Here is a 26,233-nt window from a genome sequence, read left to right as displayed (position 1 = left end):
TAGTAGGAAGAAAATGACCAATCAAGCCTGCAGAGCTATCAAAATAATTATCGTTATTGTTTGAGGATATGGAGTACTGGCAGAGGTCTTCTCTGAGAGGCAACCCTCACAGACTACATTAAAGCTTTTCCATAGCATTTTTTAAAGGATTACTGGCACATTTTCCCCATATAAACATCGAACAGTGGAAGAATTCACTATTAATTTGGTCAGTCAAATCATTGTGTAAATTCTGCAATGTGTAATTTTAGCACCAGTAGTGCCACCAAAAAGGAATGGTAAAAATACCTAAATATGCCAATTTGTTGTGTGCCAAGTACCTAAGTGTGCTTTGTTGTGGCAAAACCTGCTGCCAAAAGAGGCCACACCCAAGTTTCTACGATGTTCTGATGTTGAGATATAGCTGGGACCCCTAGGGGCCACCGTAGACTGCCCAAAGTCAAACAACCCAATTGCATGTCCCTAAAATGTTCTGGTGCCAAGATATGGGCTGCGTTCCACTCAACGCTATTTCACGCTATTGTGACATCAAAGCACAGATGATGCTTATCCTACCCCACCTCCACACAACTCTAATGTATTATGGAAGTGAAGTTAGGTCAATTAAGCAGTTTAGAAAAGTTATATTGAGATTTAACAGCATAATACCTTAAACTGACTGTTACACATCAACTTCATTGTAATGTTACCATATTTGTTTGTATAAAACTTGATTAATCCTTTCTAACTATGGTGTTTTGGGGGGTTGCTAGTGTGTCACTAAACTTGTTTTACTGCCCCAAGTGAAAAGAAGCCACACCCATGTCTTGAAGATTTAATGGCCCTCTACTCCATTTTCAAAGTTAAATCTATGGGCTTTTTCACAATTTGTTTTCGGCAACTGGGCAAACATAATACACCCGATTGCTCACAAAAGTCATGGTACACCTCTTCTCATTAAGCCGGTCAATTTGACAAGTTTGACATGTTTTGGCCATAGAAGAAGAATTGGGTTAGGGATTTTGAAAAATCCCTAAAAGAAGGTCAGAGCAATAGCAATAGCGGTGCCTTGCTAAAGCAAGCCCCACTAATGACTGTTTAAAACAGGTTCCCCAAACACTTCCACCATCTGCCAATGTTAAAAAAAAATAGGTAGTCTCACAACAAATTCACACCCTTATTTGAGACCACAGTTGACATGTCGGACGGCTCAAACTAACAAGAGCAAAACATTTTAAAATTGCTCTGGTGTTTACTCTCTTTGGGAAGTCTGCCAACAAATGGCTTACAAAATGTAGAGGTACAAGTAAAGCTGCTGTGTGCCATTTCTGCACCACCAGAAACATATTTGAAATCTATTTGTGCAGCCTGACATTGTCTCAACCAAAGACTCTACCATGGTACACATACACCGATCAGCCACAACTTTAAACCACCTGCCAAATGTTGTGTAGGTCCCCCTCGGTGTTGTTGGTGCCAAACGGGCTGGTTTGAGCATTTCTGCAATTGCTGATCTCCTGGGATTTTCATGCATAACAGTCTCTAGAATTTACTATTCTAGAATAGAATACTATTCTGAAATGCGGGTTGGCACTGTTTCGCGGCACGAGGGGGACCTACACAATATTAGGCATGTGGTTTTAATGTTGTGGCTGATCTGTGTATTTTAGTCATGTGCCTTTGCTACAAATGGATGTTGCCCTGCTCAGATGTCTTGCATCTTTTTTTCTCTCACAACTATTTTTGTCTAACATGTTCTACATTCACTTCCTCCGTTTCAGAAGGCAGGCCAGAGTATAACGCAAGTATCTGGAAGTTTGTCAGTTGCCAAGTAGACCCGATGTGATGCTGTAACGTTCCTGTGTTGTCTGCCCTATGTTCTCTGTTTCACCCATCACATTTATGTCACGTTTCCGTGAGGTCTGCTCCGTGTTTTCCATTTCACCCGTCACCGATCCATGTCACGTTTTCCCTGTTGTCCACCCTGAGTCTCACTGTCTGTGTAGAAAACTTCAATTCCCACAATTCCCGGCCTCCCTACTGCCTGCACTCATCATTGTTTTCACCTGTGTCTCGTTTAGTCTTTATTGTGTCCTTGTGTATTTAAACCCTGTTTGTTCCTCCATTCCCTTGTCGGTCGTTGTATTTGATGTTCCATGTTTCCAATGTTTTATGCCTGCTCTTGTTCCCTTGTTTGACCGTTCGTGGATGTTTCGTGTTCGTGTGTTTATTTCATTTTCCTATCGTGGACCTTTAATTTGTTCCAGTGTCTTGTGTTCCTCTATTATTTAATAAAACCGCTTTTGGATCCGCACCTCTCGTCTGTCTTGTCCAGCTTCCACACCATTCGTGACAGATGCTTTGCACCAGGTTGACCCCCACTCTCTGATCTGCCTGCTAACCCCTTTTAGGAATTAACTGTTGGGACCATTAATGAGTTTCTCAGGGTTTCTTATGTGCTGCCTTTGTCTTTTTCACATTGTGACAGTGTTTCATGAATGCATTGCAAACATAAATGTTTGTGAGTCCTAAGGCTTGCACGACTACAGTTCTTACTTTTACTAGTTGAGAGGTTATCCAGAATAGTACACATTCATTCGTTTCAGGGTTCGTGCAAGAATTTCAGGGGTTTGCAAGAATTTTGCCTCGCATTAAAACACTTGCATTCAACGTCACGTCAAAAGCAAATCGCTCCTATTGTAATCAATGATGCTGTCTACACTGAATGCAACCATTACATTGGGTGCCTCGAACTAACAATTTAAGCAGAACTTGTTGTATTTCTAATGTGCTACAGCTTTCAGCTGATTGTCCATGCACTTCATCTATTAGAAAATGTGCTTCTACGCATCCAGCGTAGACAGCCTCAAACCATTGCAACGCAACTGCGGTTGTATCACACCCATGCTGTGACTCATGATAAAATGGATCTTTTCCATGTTAATCAGAGATTTTGTCCTAATCAGCCACAACACACAACGAGCGACAACAACAGGGCATTTTTATTTTTGGAATGTTTCTATTCCTGCGATGTTGAGCCAGGGAGTGCAATCAACAAATGGGCCTAAAATTATTCTTATTACAGTATACTAAATCTGGCATCTCACTAACCAGTTCACAAAAACTTGATTTTGGCTGAGGGTGAATGTTGTGCTTGAGTTCTCGCTTTCTTCAGCCGGAGCTCTGTCTTACACACACACCGGTTCAGATTGGCAGTGGGGCGACATCCCGGCTCATTCAGACTTTCTCTCTTCACCAATCTCCATGTGACAGGGAAGCAATAACAACTAGGGATGCACGGATACCACTTTTTCTATTCCAATCCCCATATCGGAAATATCAGTATCGGCTGATACCGATCTCGTTCCGATACTAGTATTGTTTTTATGCATAATCAGTTTAGAATATCTTTACATTATTGTGTGGAACTAATTGGGTTTACTCTTTAATATGTAAAGTAACACAAACCTCTAACTACACATTATTTCAATATAAATGTATAGCTTATTAAGAAACACTTCATTATTAACTAGTATACTGGATAAAGTAGCAACAAAATTAACAGTAATTCCAGTATAAGTCATCAGTAGAAATGAAGCCATTTTTATTTTGCTAAATTCTCAACTTGCATCTGGACTTTAAAGGAATCAGATCTCTCTTTTCTTCATTTTAGTTGTTAGACATCAGTCTAGTTTTCATTCACAAAGTAATTTTTTGAAACCCATTCAACTTAAATATTATTATAATTTGTAAACAAATGATATTTTGATATTTTTTTGTTGTTGTTATCTTTTGTCATGTTGGTGAGGTCATCTAATTTGTAATTTTTTTATTATAAGAATGGGGTAGGAGTTTATAAGATTTTTTTTTTCTTCTTCCTACTCCTGTTATTTTTGTCATGGAATGTACTTTTTTTGTGTTTGTTGGATTTGTTAAATTGCTGTTGTGGCATTTCGTGTTGCATTACCATGAAAAGAGAATACATAAATAAATGAAATGAAATGAAAAATAATAATAACAATATATTATAATAGTAATATATCTCAATCGTTTAACTTAACTTTTAAACCCTCACGCTTTTATTTTGACATTCTAAACTCTCCTGGAAGTGTGTCTGGAAGTGTGTCTGGAAGTTCACAGTTGTTTAATTCGCTTCTTATTCAAATTCTAGGAAAAAAAAAAACAAAGCACCTCCAGTGCCATTCTAAATGCATATTATAAGTGAACCGAACTATTGAGCATCTACATCTGAGATGTTGTTCATGAGTAGCGCTCAAATATTATGCACCGTGTGAAGGCTAAAAATAGCCGCAAGTGTGTGTAAACAGAGCAGCGCCATTCACTGACGTGCTGAAGCTTTGCGTGTATGTTAAGTAGGGGGCATGCTATAAATAAATTATTTACATTGCATTGCAAAATATAGCCTAAATGCTGTGTGCCAAGCCGAACTTGCTAATGGTAAAATAGCCTGATAGATTAAACGGAGAAAGCATGTAAAATAAAAAGTGTGTATTTATTTATCAGTAGTAGTGGAAGAGCTTGTTTCCCCTCTGACAGCATCTAGGAGCAGGGCTGCAAATCTGCTGCTCAAGAGGCAAGGCTGACAGGCTGATCCAGAGCACAAACTCTTTTACCTCAATACCCAGTTGACAAACAACACACAGTCGTGCCTTAACCCTCCACTAGCAAAGGCAGCGAGACACTTAACCTCACTTGTCCTTGCCATTACGATGCCTTCTTTCCTTTCATGGTTAGGGTTTACTGTAAAGTTATGCAGGGTTTCAACAACCTAATGCATCTTCAGACAAATCAATCTTTTATGTGCAGGTGGAAATCAGTTCAGTTAGATGTCTCAATTGCCAATAACTGTCCATAATGACATGGTAATCCTCTGAACGGCCTACTGTAGGCTGCGGCTGTGTGGTACAATGGTGGATATAACACTAGACTGCAGAAAAGTGTCAACTGGCTGAAATTTCTTAAATCGGATCTGTGCATTAGACCTTACAGTGTAAATGCATCCTAATAGATTATATAAAGGCAGCTGCAGAACATGTGCACAAGTGAACTGGCCGTTTCAACACATGGGTTCGGTGCAGACAAAGAGTAGAGTTATGAAACAGCGAGAAGCTGAGTCATCTACATCAGGAGCCCCATTACCAAGCACAGACACAGTGGCACATGCTGAATTAAGGATGAGTGCCCACACAACTGGCCCTCATTATCTCGCTCACTTCAGTTTAACCATGAAAGCTTGATGCAGTACTCATTCATATGGCTACTGTGGTCTCAGTAATACCATGTGGAGTCCAGCAGTGCCCAAGAGACTGGACTACTGAAAGTAGTCAATGTAGCCGAAGGCTAATTGCTTAACATAAATCACTTCTCCAGAAAGGCTCATTTGATAGCAGCAGAGCTAACCCATGTCGAACAATAACAATTAGAAGATATGGAGAATCTCTATCCTTCAAAACACATTTGAATGACCACAATGACCTTAGACAAGTCCCATCATGTAGAACAACAAAACCACCATGTTCATCTTACTCACAGCAGACGAATTAAAAGCGCTTTCCATCATTGGTCTTTTGGACCAGTGTAACCATAGTTTGAAATTAACACCCACCAACCTGCCAAATGTGGGTGAAAATCCAGTGTTGGGTAACGCTGCCAACTCACTAGCCAAATTGGCAGGTTATGATTCGTTGATTCATTCAAGGATAAATTGATGCAAGGTTTAAACCGATCGTGTAGAGTAACTGCTCACGCATTTGGCACAGTTTCACATGCAATCCAATTATATATTTTGATGCAATGTATGAATCATGACTAATCGTGCTTTAGTTTAACCAGAGAGATTATTGTGGGTGCGCAACATGTAGCCTAGTTCACTCCATCCAATGTTTTTTTTTTGTTCTGCAGCGGTTTATTAAAGCAATCCGTTGTCTGTCAGACACCCCAACATAAAGAATTGGCAACAGACTCTATAAAACAAATACTGTCCACAACACCTTACAAATAAACCTGTGGACTATGCATAATAATGGGAACATTGCTTACAGCAGGCAATTTAAACTCTGATAATGACTAAAATGTACATTTATTGTTGAATGCAGTACATTTGTACAGAAGCAATGCTTAAAATAATGACGAAGATTTAAGACTCACAAAATTTAGTCTCTGTAAGTAACTACACGCAATGCACCGCACGGTCTCAGCATGCTCAAACATTACAAAAAGTAGCATCTTTTAATTCCTCAATTTAAAATCAGCACAGCTAAAAATATTTAACTTACTAGTTTGTTAGTGGAGCATACCATCCCATTTGTAGGGTGTGTTTCTTCCTATGACTTCTCTCTGCATGATTTACATCTGTACAACAGTATAATTTGTTCACGCGACATTCGAATTGTGAAAAAATAAGCGAGGTGCAGACGGTCCACTCGTTAACGATGAGCAAAATGAAAAGGTATCTCAGGAAGTGTTTCAGCTGTTGGACGCACACGGCTAACACTAGACTTACCAACTCAAAACAATTTAAGTGACTACAGAACCATCAAGGAAAATTGGAAGTGGTTTGACCAAATGGACACTATCTTAACCGGCGAGCAATGGGAGGGAGAGTGCCTCGGACTGGCGTTGATCCATGGAGGATGGTATGTTTTGTTACGTTAACTCTATACGCTGCTTGAAAGCTTCACTTTATTTAGTTGACCAGCTACTGGAAGCATGCTTCTAAAACAACCAGGCCAATTTAACTTGTGTAAAATCACCATGCAACAACTGCTTTATGCAGCACAATGAGCTAGTAGCTAACAGCTAGCGGTCGTGTTATTGTTTTGGTCAGTTTGTGTTGTGTTTAAGATGATGTCATGGCAGTAGAGGCGGAGCAACTATGACGATCAGACTATAATCCCACCCACGTTGAGAAACTGCAGTGGAAATACAAGCTCAGAAACATAAAGCGAGTAGAGTTAAGGCGAGTCGAAGCGTAAAGTGCAGTTGAAAAGTGCCAATATATATGTTATGTTATTTTTGCCACTTCTAAAAGCATTTCACGGTTGTAACTGGGGATTCTAATTTCTAGTGATTAAATTAACGAGACATTTTTAATCGTGGTTAATAGTGAAACCGTAGAAATCGTAGCATCCCTAGATGTCACAGTGAAGCGTCATTCACTCAATCATCGTGTCTGGTGAGTGACAGAGAGAGAAAGCTGCTGGTTTACTGCAACACTGAAAGTGTTTCTATTGTCTGTGTAGTTTGCTTTCAACCAGCAAAGAGTATGAAGTCCCCAGACATTGTTAGGTTCCTGGTTGTGAAAAGCCTTCTAAAGATCCCAACATTAGGAACGTGTGGCTAATTCAAACTAAGTTTGTGAAGCAGCTTTTCGAAGTTCCCACCCACTGCCCATTTCCCAATAGTATTTCGACACCCCATATTGCCAGATTTGAAATAGGCAAACACAGTGTGCGCTGCAGCCATGGAAGCCAGCAATACATCTAGCTAACTTTGACAGAGTTATAAAAAATCCACATGAGCTGGTTTATAATTTGCAAACAATAAAAACATTGCAAACGTATACATTAGCTGATCAACATACAGTGTAAGGCTCGTCGCTTGCCATTGTCAGTTTGTTCGTTCCTGTTGCGTGTCCTCAGCTTGGCAACCGCGTGAGCTTTGAGTCTGGGGAGAACGGGGCGTGGGAGACAACTCTCTCCAATATTTAGAATTTGGGCTGCAGTACCCATTTTAAACGCTTGATGACAATGTTGCATACTGGCATTTTATAGACAGGCATTTTTAAATCGCAAAATAAACCAACATGGAGTCGATTGTGCATATTACATGGTTACTTACCAAAGAAATGCATAATTCCTCACATAATATTATTTTCAGATTAATGTTTTAAATGACAGATAAATATATAGCCCTTTTTAAATTTCCGGTCTCCAGTATTTTCACTCGTCGGCGTATATTCTTAGCGCTTAGCGGATAATGTGATGTTCAAAAGCATCTGAGTTTGTAGATGTCATGAATTCCAAGGTTACTTATGTTGATAACATTAACTACTTGAGTTGTAATGACAGCCAACAACTGCACAAGTTGAGCTTGAAATTTAAATGGTAATTGTTCACCATCTGAATCGCTTGTTTTGATTTTAAAAAAAAAAAATTTTCTCGAGACCAGAAACAGAAAACAGGCAATTCGAATTATAATTGCGCCACCCTACAGTTGCTCAGGAAAACTGTGGATAGAGAAGCCAGGCTTCCAGCCAGAACAAAATACATTGATTGAAAGCCCCATAGATAAAAGTCCCATAGACTCCCAGAGAAACATTTACATTTACATTTATGCATTTGGCAGACGCTTTTATCCAAAGCGACTTACAGTGCAATTATTACAGGGACAATCCCCCCGGAGCAACCTGGAGTTAAGTGCCTTGCTCATGGACACAATGGTGGTGGCCGTGGGGTTAGAACCTCTGACCTTCTGATTAACAGCCTTGTGCTTTAACCACTATGCCACCATCACTCCTTGTGGAAACAGGAGCCCAAAATTACAGAGAAGCCTGTGGTTTGGGTTGGTGTTTGTCTATTATACGCTGGAAAAATGGTCATTCGGGGTAATTGAGTAGAAACACAACAGAATCAGTATTAGCATGGCAGCCGTTGAGCCGGTGGGGCTGGACTTGCGTGTTTGTATATGGAGTTCTCGGAGCGCTCTACAGTACACCTGGCAGAGCACTGTAGTTGTAGTTACTAATTACAGTGTAAACACAGATTTCAGGTCCTCATGTGGACACCCAGGCTTGTTCGTGTCCTTTTAATATAACATCCATGTAACGCATTCCCTTAATTTCTCCTTTAATGATTATTCATCTTTGGGCATAAAAGTGTTGTCGGTGGAATCTCGACTCACTGGTTTGATGAAGGCTTTAAGGTTTTTTAAAGCTTTTTGCATGCTTCACTGAAGAGCAAAAATTGCATTATCTTTTCTTCTTCCTTTGCAACTAACTTTTTAAGGTAATTAAATTAAAGATAAGTTACATGTGGCCTAAGGCTTTGACATAGAGGGCAGTATTTCAACAATTAGAAGTATTTCACACAACATTAAATAAACATTGGCATTTGCAACTGAATAGATCCACCACGAAGCTAATCTCAGCCTCAGACACAATGACAGTCTGAAGCATATCTTGCTAAGGTTGCACAATTACAGTAATCATAAATAATCAAGATTAGCTTACAATTGTAGCTGCCACAATAGATTAATTGTGAAATCTAGAGCTTTCCATTTACGTCTACTTACTTTACTATGTATAGCATGTTGATTACCAGCGGCTGAGCACTGTGGCCAATCAAAGACATTCTGCTCATGTTATGAATGTCATTTTTCTGAATTTGAAAAACATGCTGATAAGACAGCCAATTTGAAGTTGATCGTTTAGGTTATGTATAAAGCAGTCATTTAGGAACACAGATTTAGCTCCAATCAGATTGCCAGACAGTTTGCTTTTTATGTTGGTCAGTAAGACGGTCATTATCATGCTGTAAACGTCTCTCTAAAATTTCTAGCAACAAAACAAACATAACAGGCCTGAAAATGTCAAGGCCCTGTGCCGTTAATCCACACATCGATCACCTCGGCCATGGGGAGCCCTTCACAAGCTCCAACCAGACGCTGAGAAGAAAAGCACAAAGCATCTTTGTACACGGGACCTCTGCTCCAGAACACTTACAAATAAATACTTACACATGGGCCATTATGAACCAGGGGCATACAAGTGAAAAGGGGAACATTACGGAATGGGTTGGGCTTAACAATAAGGATGTTAGAGATTTTGGGGGCCAATGTAGGGCTTTTACTAGGGGTGTAATGGTTCTCGGTTAAAATAAAATGAACCGTATGGTTCGGTAAGCATTTGCACCGGGGTTCACCTCAAGTTTAATAACGCATCTGGAGCACAAGGTTTGGCAAAGAAAACTAAGCGTCCAATAGACACCCACCGTCACAACCTCCATTAAAGCACCTGAATGGATCAGTAAATGTATAAGCTCATCCTGTGTTTCACGTGGGTCAACTTGATGATGTCACTGTTCTACACACGTTGTGCATACTTGAAAATGTCAAGCGTCAAGTGCAAAAAACGAGCAGCCCTGTGCGTTATTTAAATCTACATTTTCTTTTTGCAGTCAATTACAACAGCGATGGCCAAAAACGTTTAGAAAACAGGCACGGTTGTATACTGGTAATTCATTAATATACGAGTAATCATGTACGCCAACATCACACAAGGTGGCACACACAAACAAAGGTGAGCCGAAACTGCTTGAATCTATGTTGAGTTGAGGTTGAAATGCATTTTATGTTGATGCTTGTAGCATAATAGTGCAGCGTAAAGGGATTTAGATGGGCAAGGAGGCGGTGAGAACCGGCTTGACGATATAAATAATATTTTTATGAAAAACTTAAACAAAAGATACAAACACACACGACGGACATGTCCGTAAACGATCTTTCTCTCCCGCACCATCTTCCGCAGTCGGCCTTTATCCCTCTCGGAGGCTTGATAAGCCTGATAAGGGACCAGGTGTGTAGAATCACCACCCGGCCCGCCCTCCGCCCTGCCACATGCAGGTATTAAGTTAAAATGTTGATTTAGTCATTTAAAAAAACATTTTTTTTTTTTTTTAGTAAAGGTTCCTTGAAAGCGAATCATGGTTTTACTATAGTAATACTGTAGTTTCCATATGGTAACCATGACAGTAACCATGTTGATTTTGTGGGTACTATGATGTTTACTAAATGATGTAGTTAAACTATGGTTATTGTAATAAAACCATGATTTTTATAAAGGGCAAACACGTTTAAGTGTTTACCACACAGTGTATTCTTACTTCTGATTTGGCAGTAATATTTTTATTTTTTTCTGAACATTGCAAATACTGAACCGTACAAAAACCGTGACCAACATTCAGTTTTCTGCGCTTTGAACATTGTTGTTCAGCTGGTTGAAACTTCATCAAGGTAACGTAAAAAATTACTAACAGATGATCGTGAAGCACAAGTAAGAACTGGTTGAAAATACTAAAAAAATAAATTTTCCAGCAAAAGTTTGCTTATAAATATAGCTGTGTTGAAGTTACATTACAGCAGTATGATCTAGTTTTTATTGCAAATTAAACATATATTTAGATATACACTCACCTAAAGGATTATTAGGAACACCATACTAATACTGTGTTTGACCCCCTTTCACCTTCAGAACTGCCTTAATTCTACGTGGCATTGATTCAACAAGGTGCTGAAAGCATTCTTTGGAAATGTTGGCCCATCTTGATAGGATAGCATCTTGCAGTTGATGGAGATTTGTGGGATGCACATCCAGGGCACGAAGCTCCCGTTCCACCACATCCCAAAGATGCTCTATTGGGTTGAGATCTGGTGACTGTGGAGGCCATTTTAGTACAGTGAAGTCATTGTCATGTTCAAGAAACCAATTTGAAATGATTCGAGCTTTGTGACATGGTGCATTATCCTGCTGGAATTAGCCATCAGAGGATGGGTACATGGTGGCCATAAAGGGATGGACATGGTCAGAAACAATGCTCAGGTAGGCCGTGGCATTTAAACTATGCCCAATTGGCACTAAAGGGCCTAAAGTGTGCCAATAAAACATCCCCCACACCATTACACCACAACCACCAGCCTGCACAGTGGTAACAAGGCATGATGGATCCATGTTCTCATTCTGTTTACGCCAAATTCTGACTCTACCATCTGAATGTCTCAACAGAAATCGAGACTCATCAGACCAGGCAACATTTTTCCAGTCTTCAACTGTCCAATTTTGGTGAGCTCTTGCAAATTGTAGCCTCTTTTTCCTATTTGTAGTGGAGATGAGTGGTACCCGGTGGGGTCTTCTGCTGTTGTAGCCCATCCGCCTCAAGGTTGTGCGTGTTGTGGCTTCACAAATGCTTTGCTGCATACCTTGGTTGTAACGAGTGGTTATTTCAGGCAAAGTTGCTCTTCTATCAGCTTGAATCAGTCGGCCCATTCTCCTCTGACCTCTAGCATCAACAAGGCATTTTCAGCCCACAGGACTGCCGCATCCTGGATGTTTTTTCCTTTTCACACCATTCTTTGTAAACCCTAGAAATGGTTGTGCGTGAAAATCCCAGTAACTGAGCAGATTGTGAAATACTCAGACCGGCCCGTCTGGCACCAACAACCATGCCACGCTCAAAATTGCTTAAATCACCTTTCTTTCCCATTCTGACATTCAGTTTGGAGTTCAGGAGATTGTCTTGACCAGGACCACACCCCTAAATGCATTGAAGCAACTGCCATGTGATTGGTTGATTAGATAATTGCATTAATGAGAAATTGAACAGGTGTTCCTAATAATCCTTTAGGTGAGTGTATATATTAGAAGTCTTCACATAAGCATTTGTCTTAAGATGGTTATTTATATCTTCAACTTTAGGAATTTGTTATAATCCCAAACATTACTTTTTCAAATAGAAAAGATTAGAATAGAAGAACAGGGTGCACTGCAACAGATGGCATTGCCCCCACAAAGCCCCCCACTGAACATTGAGTCAGTCTGAGATTACATAAAGAGACAGAAGCAATTGAGACAGCCCAAATAAATTGAAGAACTGTGGTGAATTCTCCAAGAATTAAGAATTGGTGCCATTTTAAAGGCAAAGGTTTACCTTTTTTTTAATGTTTACTGGACTTTGTATTACATTAAGTGATAAATGAAAACTATTTATGGCATTACTTTTGAAGAAATCCTAACTATGCAACATTTTTGACAAGTGCCTAAAACTTTTGCACAGTACTGATACACACACACACACACACACACACACACACACACACACACACACACACATGCGAACATGTAAAAAAACACATTGCTACAGTGAAAATGTATGCAGGCAAAGTAAAAATCTGACCTTCTGGCCTATTGGAAAAAGTCCTTACTTGAATGGGTCTTTAAAAATGAATGATTATCTCCCATAAATTAGAGGGATGAATGCAGAAATTCGCAAAAGGGGTGGGGTTATAATGGTCGCTACACCCCAGTTGAAGCACGGTGCTACACCTTTATTTGGTATGGGGATATGATTCATGCAAGCAAGATATGAAACCATAAAATCCTTTGATAAGGCTGAGAAGAGCTGGAAATGCAAATAGCATGAACTAACAGTAACCTCAGTAGTATGCAAAAATTGACAACACTGACAGATAAATCTGTTCCGGTCCTTATTGCTATATGTGAGAGGACACTGGTACCATTGATCACATATAGAATATGACATACTGTATATGATAAAAGACACCAATGTTCAAGAAACAGTTGAATTTATTAATAATAAATCGGAAACAACATTCTTTTTCTAGTAATGCAGTTCATTATCCTAACTGTAGGTTGTTTACTGTTGCCGAGCAACACAGAACGTGCATTAATTTAGAAGTGCAGTCATAGATGTGTGTTTATCACCATTTTACAATGGCTCCACACACAGCTAATCCAATTAGATCCGATTTAGAGTCGTAACTATCAATTTGATCACATATGTTATAACATGTTACAAATGTATCAAGACAAAACTATCCAGTTTCATTGTTGGCCACATACAGACTGTCTGATATGTTTTTGTTTTTCCATTTCCTAATGTCATTGTTTTTCAGTAGATAAAAGAGCTGTTCCAGTTTTGATGAGAGGCGTAAAGATAGAAAAATCACAGCACTTTCATCCAAAACTTTATAGTGTGAACGGGGCCCCATATTTCCAATGAACTTATTCTAACAACGATTTCTTTGAAAAATGCCTAGCTTAACATTTCCCATGCCAGTCTCCAAAATAAAGGCTTTAAATTCTCTAATACCCCAGGCAGGCTATCTCTTTATTATTCATCAGAATTTCAGATGCTAATAGGATGGTATTTTATATACTTTTTTATTTCATATTTTTTTTTTAGCTGAACTCTATGGATTACCATTGAGGTGCTCAAAATCATGAACTAGCCCAAATCACATCAGGCACAATTTATTTAGTTGAAGCTGAATAATGTAAAGGAGCGAATGTAAACAAGGATGTCCAGAGAGGGACAACAGAATGCCAAAGCAGGTGCAGAACTGATGAAAGCGGAGGGGGGCATCATGTTGGCACACATCGCAGGTTTGGACTATGACCTTCAATGACTAGAAATACACATGCCTGCATACTGTTAAATAGGCATATAGTTTGTGTTTATGAACTGATAATCTGCCATATTGCTCATGATTTGTGTGAAAGTGTATAGAAGTCATTGTTGTTGTAGCGCCTCCAGAGTTCATTTCACAAGGAAACTGCTGCGATGTCCAATGAGCAGTGTAAAAAAACTTTTTTCCCCAAAAAGTAGGTATAGTAACATGATTCTATGAGACCATGTTGCATAAAACAGCTTGTTTAAATTCGAAATTCTGATTGGATGAGCCACATTAGAAGTGGTCACACTTCATTTGAAAACTACATTAATGGGGATGTAGCCATATTGTTTGGTTAAACTCTTCCTCATTTTCCAGCCCTACACTACATGATCCATTTCACATGTAAAAGTACATACAAACAAATTTACCGACCTAAGAACACATAAATTCAGCACTAGACTGACTTTGATTTCAGCCTGGGTGACCATCATCTAAAAGCATAATTTACTGAGTTGATGCAGATCCTCATGAAGAGAGAGATTTGTTTTTCTGTCAAAAGTAATGACATCGACGGTGTGTCCAAATTTCACCGCTAAGAGGGCCAGGCCTTTGTAACAGTCTTAAAATCAAAGGGAAACGGAGGAAAACCGTCCCCTCGTCCATCATCATATTACTCTCACTGGTTTCCATTACTGCCCACATCAACAATGACTTGCACCTATGCAGTAAGAAAGCACAGTGAGTCACCCAGCACCACTGCAGAGGTCGAGCGTTAAGATAATTTATACCAAAAACAGTTCTAATAACGTTCACCTACTCATCATTGTTGTCAGCTGCAGTTAAAGTCCTCTTCACACTCAAGATCTGCCATCATTTTAGTGCACTTAAACTGATTAAGTATGGATCTTGAAGCTATAAGACATCATAATGCAAATATGGTATGTGAAAAGGTCTTTCTTAATAACTGGCCAGGGACAACAGATGAAAATTAGCCTGTTGAGCTAACTCTGGCTCATTTACAGTTATTTTACTGTTAATTAATGAGCACTGTCCCAGTAAAATAAACAAATAAAATTTTTTTTAAAAAAAACCAGTCAATGGCTCGGTTTCACAACCTAGTGAGCTGCCTATGTTTAAACCATCATAATTTTGTTGCCTTCTAAGGTCATTTGTTTAGGCAGCATCACATGTATCATTTGCAGACAAGGCAATCCCATACTCTACTGTGACAAGCTTGGGGAAAAAAATCCAACTTAGTGGACTATATAATTTTCAATACCAAAAATGACAGTACAAAATAGCTCAGTCTAATTAAAATGTGTTTGCTATTTTTAATTGTGTATGCAATATAATTTTATGCTCAGAGAACCGACAACTGATTCTTATGCAGGATAGGGCTGAGCGATTAATCAAATGTTATACTCCATTACGATTTTGATAAAACGATTATTGTGCCACATTCCGTCTCACATTGAAACACTCCGGCATTATATCTTTAAAGCATTCTTTATTAAAGTTCAAATAATAAGGAAGTGGGTTATGAAAATGAATTCATAAACTGGCAATTCACTGTGCGTTCAGCGCCGCATCTATGACTTGCGTGAAGTGACCGGGGAAGAGATTAAATCTTCTCCTGGCTGATGCACAATCTGGCGCGGGGACGCTCGTCACTCACGTGCGTTTGCTGCAGCTGGATTATAACGTGATTACTCGCGATGTACTGAATCACGTATGCGTCACGTTCACCGTGTATCTTATCATGAAGAAAATCAGAGATACGCAGCTCTATTATGAAGAGAAAGTTTGTGTTTTGGGAGTTAAATATGGATTGAAGTGAACATAAGGTGAGAGAGCGTAGTCTTAGCCCCAAAATGCATTTTGGATTAGTATTTTTTTGGCTTGATTTCCAAAATAATATCTAAAGCATACATTTACTTTAGGAGCTATAGTACAGAAGACAAATTAATGTAGAATATTTAAACAGGGCTTGACATTAATGCTTTTCCGCTTGTCCAGGACAAACGATCTGGTAACAGCTGCGCCCTGTTTCATTGACAGGTGGCGTATGTGTGTGGGCTGAATAGGGCTGCAACTAATGATTATTTTGAAAATCGCCCAATCTAATGATTATTAGAACAATTATTCGCCAATTATTGCAATGATTAATCATTAGCTCTTAACTGATTATTCAGCTTGTGCCCATACTTAAAAAGGTAGTATTAAACATGCTTACTAACAATAAAGAGGACAAAATCATCTTTTAAAAATACCTCTAAATGACATTCACTGAATTAAAAAGGGAAAGTAATACTTTAAGTTTAATTTATACAAATAGTTCAATGCAAATCCTATTGTTATCAAGTGTTTTTGTATTGTTTTCCATTTAAAATTGTCTAAAATTTCTTAAAACAAGATACATTTACTTGAGAAGCAACAGATAAGATGTTTAGATGCGCTTTAAGAGAATGTATCTTAAATAAGTGTATTTTGTATAGAAGTGTATTTATTCTCTTGGTTATACTTCTGCTAGTACAGTAAAGACAATATATACTTCTATTCTCTAAAAACATGTCTAAATATCTTCTAAGCTGCTTCTCAGGTGAATGCACCTTTTTTAAAGGATTTTTAATATTTGTATTTTTAATATTATATTCAACATTCTCAGATAACAATTTTTCTTCTGACTTAATCCCAAGCCCATGTTCATGATATCCATTTCATTTGAATTATGTTTAAGACCGTGACATCTGAGGGATCAGAGATCATGCGCATTCAGAAGTTTTCATCTTGCCCTTTACACAGAGATTTGACCAGATTCCTTGAATCTTTTAATTATATTGTGCACTTTAGACAGTGAAACGTCCAAAATCCTTCCAACTTGTCTTTGGGGAACATCGTTCTCAAAGTGCTGGATTATTTGCAGAAGTATCTGTTGGCAAATTGACAAGTCTCATATGATCTTTGCTCTTGAAGGCCTAGGCTGTTTTTGGAGGCTCCTTATATACTAAAACACGATTGCCTCACCTGTTTAACATCTCCTGTTTCACTCCTGTTTTGTATCTGCCCTGTCAAAATCTCAAGTGATCACATAATTTGGCAACAGGCTGCTGAGGGCAGTAACGGCTTTAAGAATTGCATTTCTTATTTCCAAACAATTATTCTAATTCTTAAAATACTAAAGAATTGTTATTGGAACTGAATCGTTAAGAGGAATCGAAAAGGGAATCAAATAAATTCCTAATGATTCCCATGCGTAATTGAAATCAACTGTGACTCGAGTCTCCCTTGTGCTTCATGCATTGAGTTGCGTCCTGTAGAACATTCCAAATCAGTCAATTTTGAGGTTCCATTTCAGTTAGGATGCTGCCATAAAAGTCATCTGCCTAGGAACACAATTGAAAGCAAGGTTTTATAATGTAATCAATCTATCCTAACTCAGTTTTGGAACAAAGTCAGTGTCCTCAAAAAACAGAATGCTAGCAACAAATGCAACAGAGATGAAAGAACACTAAAGCCATTGTTCCACACAACCTAAAAGCACGTCTATGAGCTACAGCTGTCACGGTAAAGATCTTCTGTTCATGATGTTGCCGACCACATGACTGGATCGGAATCGCTTTATTTCGTGTTTATACTTCTGTGAGGAAAGATAAACAGGGACATGATGTTCAGAGTGCACACAGTTTACGCATTCCTAAATTTAATGGCCTATTACGTAATTTACTATGATTAAAGGCACAATTCTGCCAAGCCGTAATGAAGTGCATAACCATGAACACTGCACCAATGGATCCCATAGTTCTATTAGACAAAAACGAACAGTGTTGCATAATTTTGAGCCCAACGTTTGCCCTTAATGACATTCCTTAAGGTTGAATAAATTCTGGTATCCATTTACAAGAAGACCTCCAATTAATAGACTAAACATTTTCCATCATAAAAACGAAATGTATCTGAAACCCTAATCTAGTGATCTAGTCAATTTAGCCTAATAAGTCATTATATTGATAAGTGATGTTTTCTGAGGCAAGCTTTGCTACTAAGATTGCTCATAATTAGGGTTAAGAAATTGAATGTCAGGTTTGGAACAATATGAGACTAAATGATGTCAGAATAATCATTTTGAGCCAACAGCAATCTGAACCCATGACATGGAGCTCCTTACAACAGATGGAAAAATTATTTATGTTGCTTTCTTGAGGGAGACAGGCCAAGCGTTGATGTAATAGGAAGGTCTTTCAGACTATTAGAGTTGTACAGCCATATAAATCAGAGAGAGATATTGTTGTCCATTCAATGAATCTTCATTCATACCCACAGGAACACCTCAATCATTTAATGGTTGCAGAATCTGGTGCTCCTACATCACTGTCCTTCACAGCCAAAAAAGACTGAAACATATAATTAACCATCATCAAAAATGCGAGTTGTGTTCTGTGCTTGCCGTCTCATTGCTGGGAGATGAGCTTTAGTAGTTTTCCAACTGGGACAATGAAAGGTGTGCTCTCCATCTAGACCTACCTCCCTCCTTTCCTGCTAATCCAGATCAGTGAAGCCGCCCAGTCAATCACAGCTACAGTTAATTGGGCCATATAAATCCTGATTGGATTAACACACTTGATAGTCCACCATCTTTGATCAGCATCACATTCACAGGATTAGATGCACACACAATAGGAATTGGAATCCAATAACCAACAAGTTGATTAGTGAGGTTGACTCTTTACCGATTTTTTCTATAAACCATACACATGCAGACGGACATCTATGGCCATAGTGTCGCAAACACGTGCTTCTTTTTGTGCCCCGCCACGAGCACTGTGCACTAAGATGGCAAGTCAGATAAAAATCTATCTGCATACATTCAGCAACTATCTGCTTACATTTTTGCAGATAAACGCTAGTTTTAAAAAGCGTTATATAATCGGCTCCCTAAGAAACACGTCTTTTTGAGGCCAGGTGAATTACACAGCATTTTGTTTCTTGATTAGTTGGTAGTTAAAAAGGTAGTTAGTGAAAAGAGTCAGTTATAGCAGTCCATGTGGGTCTGCTTATGTAGCAAATTTTTCATTTGAATCCTCTATTTAACATGTGTTTTAATAGTGGTTGAATATTGTAACTAATCATAGGCAAGTTCGTTGCTTGCTTCTGTGCCTAATTTATTCAAAATTGTAATTTAAGTTATGGTTTTCATGCATCTAAGTGCAATGTGAAGTTGAATCTTTGGGCACAGTCTTCATGTACTGTTAAAAAAAAAAACTGCTATAAAGCATTTCAGAAACAGCTCTTGACTTGTTTTGGATGTGGGCTACATAAAATATATGGCATGCAATTGATTCACCCAAAATAAGAATTGTCATGTAAATTGTATAAATTGGAATGAATCGCAAATTACAAATTGGAATTAATCTCAAATGCAATATCAAGGGAAACAATCAACAATTCTCATTTTGGTCATAATCGTGTAGCCCTAACCCTAAAATAAAATGCCTCAAGGAAACACATCTGATCAGGGGCAGGAAACCCCCAGAACCAGCCTAATTACAGGGCTTCCTTGAGACCAATTTTAAAATATATAATTTTCCACAACCTTATATGAAAATGACCCTTAAGATACACATCCGATCAGGGTCAGAAGAACCCGAAACCAACATAGTAATAAAGGACTTCCTTAAAACTGATTAGTCGACTAGGTATTCAGGCAACACGCCACATAGTCCTTTTTGTTTTCTTTTTTTTTTGCACATCTCTCTAACCAATGAACACACAATATGAACACAAAGTCAGCGTGTCTCTTGTGCATTAAGCATGAAGGATGAGAGAATAACAAGCAAATTCTACAAAACACTGCCCAGACTGATGGCTTTAAAAATTATCATGCATGGCACTGATCCATTGAAGTGGACCACAGAGATCTCCAGCTGATCTACTTCTTCCGATATTGTGAGTACACTTTGTTCTTCAGTGGTCTCTGTACTTCTCTCGATTCAAAAACTAAGCTTTTATTGAATAGGTGAGTCAGTAGGCAGCCAACAAAAGTCTCCAGGGTCCAACATAAGAGTCAGGCTAAACATCTGACACTGTGTGACTGGCATCTCAGTTAGAAAATCAAGATGAAGTTATTTTTGCCATGGCACTCTTAAAAGTGTGTAATTTCTGTACATTCTCAATTGGAGACAGTTCAGGACTGCAGGCAGAACAATCTAGCACCCACATTCTCTGCTTATGCAGCCATGCACTTGTAATCCAGGCAGTATGTGGTTTGAAGTTGTCCTGCTGGAAAATGCAGGACCATCCCTGGAAAAGACAGTATCTGTCATGCAAGGTGCCCTCACAGATGTGCAAGTTACCCATGCCATGGACACTGAGACAATCCCATAACCTGGCAGACACTGGCTTTTGCGACACTTTGACTCTGATAACAGCTTGGATGGTCCTTTTCCTCTTTGGCCCGGAAAATAACACAACTGTTTTTTCCAAAAACAATTATAACTGTGAACTCATCGGACCAAAAAAAACACAGTTCCACCATTCTACTCTCAATCCAAGATGAGACCGAGCCCAGAAAAGATGGCAGCGCTCCTGGACAGTGTTGATGTACGGCTTCTGCTTTGCTTAGTAAAGTCTTAACTTGCATCTGTGGATGCAGAAGAGAGTGGTTTTAACTAACAAAGGTTTACTAAAGTTATCTCAAGCCCATGTTCATGATATCCATTACAGACGAATGACATTTTTTTAAGACAGTGATGTCTGAGGGATCAGAGATCATGAGCATTTAGAAGTGGTTTTCGTCTTGCCCTTTACGCACTGGGATTTGACCTATGAACTATATTGTGCACTGTAGAGGGTTGGCCAATTGGCGAGCCTCAACCCATCCTTGCTTTTGGGTCGTGTGCATATCTCCTTTCCTCCTCGACTGCCTTTTAGGACTGCCAAGGCAGATTTAATGATAATCTCGCAGTTAACTAAAGGCTTCTCATCTGCACATTCGCACGAGTGTAACGGAACCAGCTCGCGCTCACGATCTGCTCTACTCTACTCTCTGGCACGAGCGTGCAACAACCAGGCTTCCCTCGATATTGTGGAGCGCAGACCTCAAAACTGATGTGACCAATTTCAATTCTAGTGAGAATTTCTAAGTCAAGTCAAACCTCTCATACAGTAGGCAGCCCTGACATGCCAAACAGCACTGAGCAACACTGTGCAAAAAAAAATAATTTACACATCACATTTACAAAATTGTTTCACGATTTCACGAGTAAAAGTAACTGTTATATTTTGACAATGTTATAGTTTCATACGAAATAATCTAAAAGTTAGAATCTATTAGATCTCATTTTATATCAACAGCGGCATTTGTAGTTAAAGTTTCAAGATGTGTTTCTGCTAGTATTTATTTTTTCATAAATACAATAATTTATTATTATTACTATTATTAAAGACTAGCTACACTGACCTAACCATGGTAATGAGGAGCCTTTCCTCTTGTGTAATATGTATGTTCTGATTGAATTATGTTTGAAATTAGAAAACAAAAGAGATAATAACTCATATAAGTAACTATGCTCTTCAGTTTTTAAAAGTGGGAGAAAACTTCCTGTAGATTTTGTTGTTGACGTCAACAACAAAAATAATGTCACTTGATGCATGTCCTTGTACTTGAAAACCATGAAAAAACAATATAAAAAGGAAATGCGACCCAGGATACATTAAATACAGGTTACGTTTTTACTTTGGTGGGTCGCCACTTGATGTCCAATGTAAAATCTGTCCTGAAGTAAAACCAGTTGAGATAAATGTACAGACAGGAGCAGTATATGTTAATTATTAATAATCATAGGACATTACTTTAAAGCTCACACAGCTGATGTTATTTTTAATTTAGTAGTTAATTTAATATGCTATGCTAACATGTAAACTACATTTACATTTATGCATTTGGCAGACGCTTTTATCCAATAATTGACTTACAGTGCAATTATTACAGGGACAATCCCCCCCAGAGCAACCTGGAGTTAAGTGCCTTGCTCAAGGACACAATGGTGGTGGCCATGGGGTTAGAACCTGTGACCTTCTGATTAACAGCCCTGTGCTTTTAGCCACCACTCCCACCAAACTAACATGCTTTAGCTATATAACATGTTATAGTTACATGCTATTTTTTTATCACGTGTATAATTCAGTTTATTATTATAATTATGTTAGCTTTCTTATTTGTTCTATTCATTTTATTTATTTTCAAAAGGGAGAATTTTTTTTTTTTTTTTTTTACACATACTTCCATTAAAAAAATGGTATGAAGTTTCAAGCATTTCTTCAACCAAAAAAAAAAAGGGGGGAAAAAAATCAGTTTTCACTCCTTTATATGTCATTGTAACTGATAATAATAATGGTGTAATACCATATACCGTGAAACTGTACTATTTTGTGAGACGTTATTGTACCGTGAAAATCTCATACCGTTGCAACCCTACTCACAGGTGTGCTTTGGATGTTTATGATAAAAGGGGTTTTGAGAGTTGCCACTCGTGCAGCATGACATTGCTTTGAGAGGCCCATCACCCCTTGTAAGTCTGACAGGTTTGTGCTGGCCATTGCAAGTGTTCACACATGGTCAGTTTGGGGAATGCTGTAAATACCAACCGATCCACCAATACGACAGCCCAGAGAGAAATTAATAGATGACAAACAGGATTCATGATCAAACTGGGATTGCTTAAAGGAATAATTCACCCAAAAATTTAAATTCTCATCATTTGGAGTGGTGGTGGTGTAGTAGTCTAAACTACATAACTGGTAAACTGGTAATCAGAAGGTCGCTGGTTCGATCCCAACAGCCACCACCATTGTGTCCTTGAGCAAGGCACTTAACTCCAGGTTGCTCCGGGAGGATTGTCCCTGTAATAAGGCTCTGTAAGTCACTTTGGATAAAGCGCCTGCCAAATGCATAAATGTAAATGTAAATTTACTCTCCCTCATGCCATCCCAGATGTGTGTGAATTTCTTTCTTCAGCAGAACACAAATTAAGATTTTTATAAGAATATTTCAGCTCTATTAGGTCCATACAGTGGCAAGTGAATGGTGGCCAGAACTTTGGAGCTCCAAACTGAAGACTCCAGTGGTTTAATCCATGTCTTCAGAAGTGATCCAATAAGATTTGGGGAAGAACAGACCAAAATATAACTCCTCTTTCACTATAAAACATGATATCAGCAGTATACAGCTATCATAATTTCAAGCTCAATTACACTTTCAAGCACCAACTACCCCTCTGCGCAAGCGTCAAACATCAAGCTTGTAATTGTGATCGCCAAGGAGATTGTTGATGTCAAGTTTCATATTGAAAAAGATCTTACATTTTGGTCCGTTCTCAGTTAAAACTGGTTGGATAGCTTTAGAAGACACAGATTAAACCATTTGAGTCTTATGGGGCTATTCCACTACAAGGTACGACTCGACTCTGCTTGCTTTTTGGGGGTTTTCCACTGTGGATAGTACCTGGTACATTTTTTTAGTACCACCTCGGTCGAGGTTCCAAGCGAGCTGAACCGATACTAAATGTGACATCAAAACCCTGCAGATCACTGATTGTTCAGAGAGAATCCAAATTCCGACCAAATGGACCCTATCTAGACCAGCGAGCAATGGGAGGGAGAGTGCCCTGGTCTCAGCCACGGCTGGAGTCCATGATGGAGGATGGTATGTTAACTCTATATTCTGCTTGAAAGCTTCACTTTATTTAGATGACCAGCTACTGGAAGCTTGCTTCTAAAACAACCAGGCCAATTCAACTGTTACACTTGTGTAAAATCACCATGCAACAACTGCTTTATGCAGCACAATGAGCTAGTAGCTAACAACTAGCGGTCGTGTTATTGTTTATTGATGCATTTAAGATAATGTCACAGCAGTAGAGGTGGCGCAACTATGATAATCAAGCTATAATCCCACCCATGTTGAGGCGGCACTAAACTGCAGTGGAAAAGCAAGCTCAGAAACGTAAAGAGAGTAGACTAGAGTTGTAACGTGCAGTGGAAAAGTGCCATTATGGATTACTTTTATGCTGCCTTTATGTTTCAAAGTTTTGGTCACCATTCACTTGCATTGTATGGACCAACAGAGCTGAAATATTCTTCTAAAAATCTTAATTTGTGTTCTGCAGAAGAACGTAAGTCATACACATCTGGGATGGCAAGAATTTAATTTTTAGGTGAACTAACCCTTTAATTCATAGAAGGGATCGGCAGACAATTCACTGAGGCTATTGGTGTGATTATTTGCCAATCCAAGTGGTGTGATGATCAATGAAACTAAAAGACTATTTATCTGCATACTATAAATCAATGTACAAAATCAAATGACATTCAATGTCCAAAAAAACCTGTGTGTGTGTGTGTGTGTGTGTGTGTGTGTGTGTGTGTGTGTGTGTGTGTGTGTGTGTGTGTGTGTGTGTGTGTGTGTGTGTGGTATTTATGGACACATGGTATCTATCTATGATACTTCAAACAATACCATTGTATCACCATCATGTTTGTGCCCAAAAACGTACAATATTTTTCCATGCTATAATTTACAGTAACAATACCATAAATCTTTTTTACAACTCCAAACCTTCCTCCTCCAAACACTAATTCGTGACCATACAGCCATGGAGCTGCAGCTATGTATGAAGCTATCTCAAGGACTGCCCGAGTTTGTCTTGTTCAGCTGTGCCTGAAGAGCTTCCCAAAGCATGCCTAAGCGCCATTGAGCAATGCGCACTGGAGTTTGCTCAAAGGAAAACCCCGAGGCTCGCCGATGGAAACGGGGAAACAGAAAAGGAAGGGAGGGTGCGGGAGTAAAGAGGAGGAGATTGACATAATTAAACGAGGAACAGTCAATGTGCATGTGCAGGAGTGTGAGGGAGAGTGTATCCCTTTTTCTCTCTCCCTACCGATGACTGTAGTTCCACACTGATGGGGAGGCGCTGGGATGTAAGGGGGCGTTCGTTTTTTGCCAGTTGCATGTACAAATGCGTTAGACTGACATCGCGTCACGAGCGTTGCGTTTTTAAGACGGCGCGTCGTTACCAAGAGTTCAACTTGTAAAAACACATTCGGTTCCATTTTGTTTATAACGCAACATCCTGCGTGAACGCCCCTGACGAGAGGACTTATGCCGCACTGTCACTTCTCGCATACACACGCGCGCGCGCGCACACACACACACACACACACACACACACAATCGGACACTGCAGTGGACCAACCACTCTCACGCGGTCCGTCCGGTTCGGGAAATTCACGGGGTCCGTGCTTAAAAAACCGACTGCACTGGAGAAATCCAATGCCACGTAATCAGTCACAGAGAGCGCACAATGTTTTCCGTGCCTCCGAGTTGTGCGTACAGTCAGCGTTAAAGTTGAACCCACTGTTGCTTTCAAGGTTATCCTAGTATGGGAACGCATGGACCTCATGCACACCTTCGGCCACGAGATCGCATCTGATCGCTCGCGTTCAATCGCGTAACATGTATGCAAAGTTCAAATGCAATGTAGGAGAGGTGACCACACAGTGCACACCTGGGGAAAAGATAATGCACTAAACAGAAGTGGACGCCGCCGGGACGTCTTGTAAAGATATATAGACTGAAAATGTTAATGATGCAGTATTGCTGATCACCACAGTGCAAATGCACTTCTATACTCAATGCGGACAGAAATGTCCTAATGACGATGTACTTCCTTATCGGGATGTTTTTATCTAACCCTCACAGTCCAGAAAGAGAGGAACCCAACCCCCTTATCTCTCTCCCAATTCAACCCTCCCCTTGTCCAGCCTCAGCGGCGGCAGCAGCAGCCCGTGCTCGGTTTGCATTCCGGGGACTCACCGTTCTTGTACGCGGATGATGTCGCTGTGAGGAGAGCCCGAATGCGGGAAAGGCAGAAGAGGTTACGGCTCCACTGCTCCGGTACAGGAGAAGGACCGATCTACACACTTTCGCAGCCATGTCTGAAGTGAAACCCGGCCGAGAGGAACGCAAGTGCAGCGGCTGAACCGACTGACA

At 39.4% G+C, this 26,233-nt stretch overlaps 1 protein-coding gene across 1 annotated transcript in view; it reads right to left on the bottom strand.

The window, feature by feature from the left end:
- Positions 1–26,233, bottom strand: part of LOC127617478 (calcium uniporter protein, mitochondrial) — a 101,670-nt gene extending 75,437 nt beyond the window's left edge. The window contains exon 1 of the mRNA XM_052089455.1: positions 26,057–26,233. Coding sequence (XP_051945415.1) covers positions 26,057–26,176 — 120 coding nt within the window. The 5' untranslated portion in view covers positions 26,177–26,233. The remainder of the gene's footprint in view (positions 1–26,056) is intronic.

The sequence above is a fragment of the Xyrauchen texanus genome, chromosome 24 (assembly GCF_025860055.1).
Source record: "Xyrauchen texanus isolate HMW12.3.18 chromosome 24, RBS_HiC_50CHRs, whole genome shotgun sequence".
In the NCBI taxonomy this organism is placed as follows: domain Eukaryota; kingdom Metazoa; phylum Chordata; class Actinopteri; order Cypriniformes; family Catostomidae; genus Xyrauchen; species Xyrauchen texanus.
The sequence above is the reverse complement of the archived record's forward strand: the minus strand, read 5'-3'. Positions and strand labels throughout refer to the sequence as shown.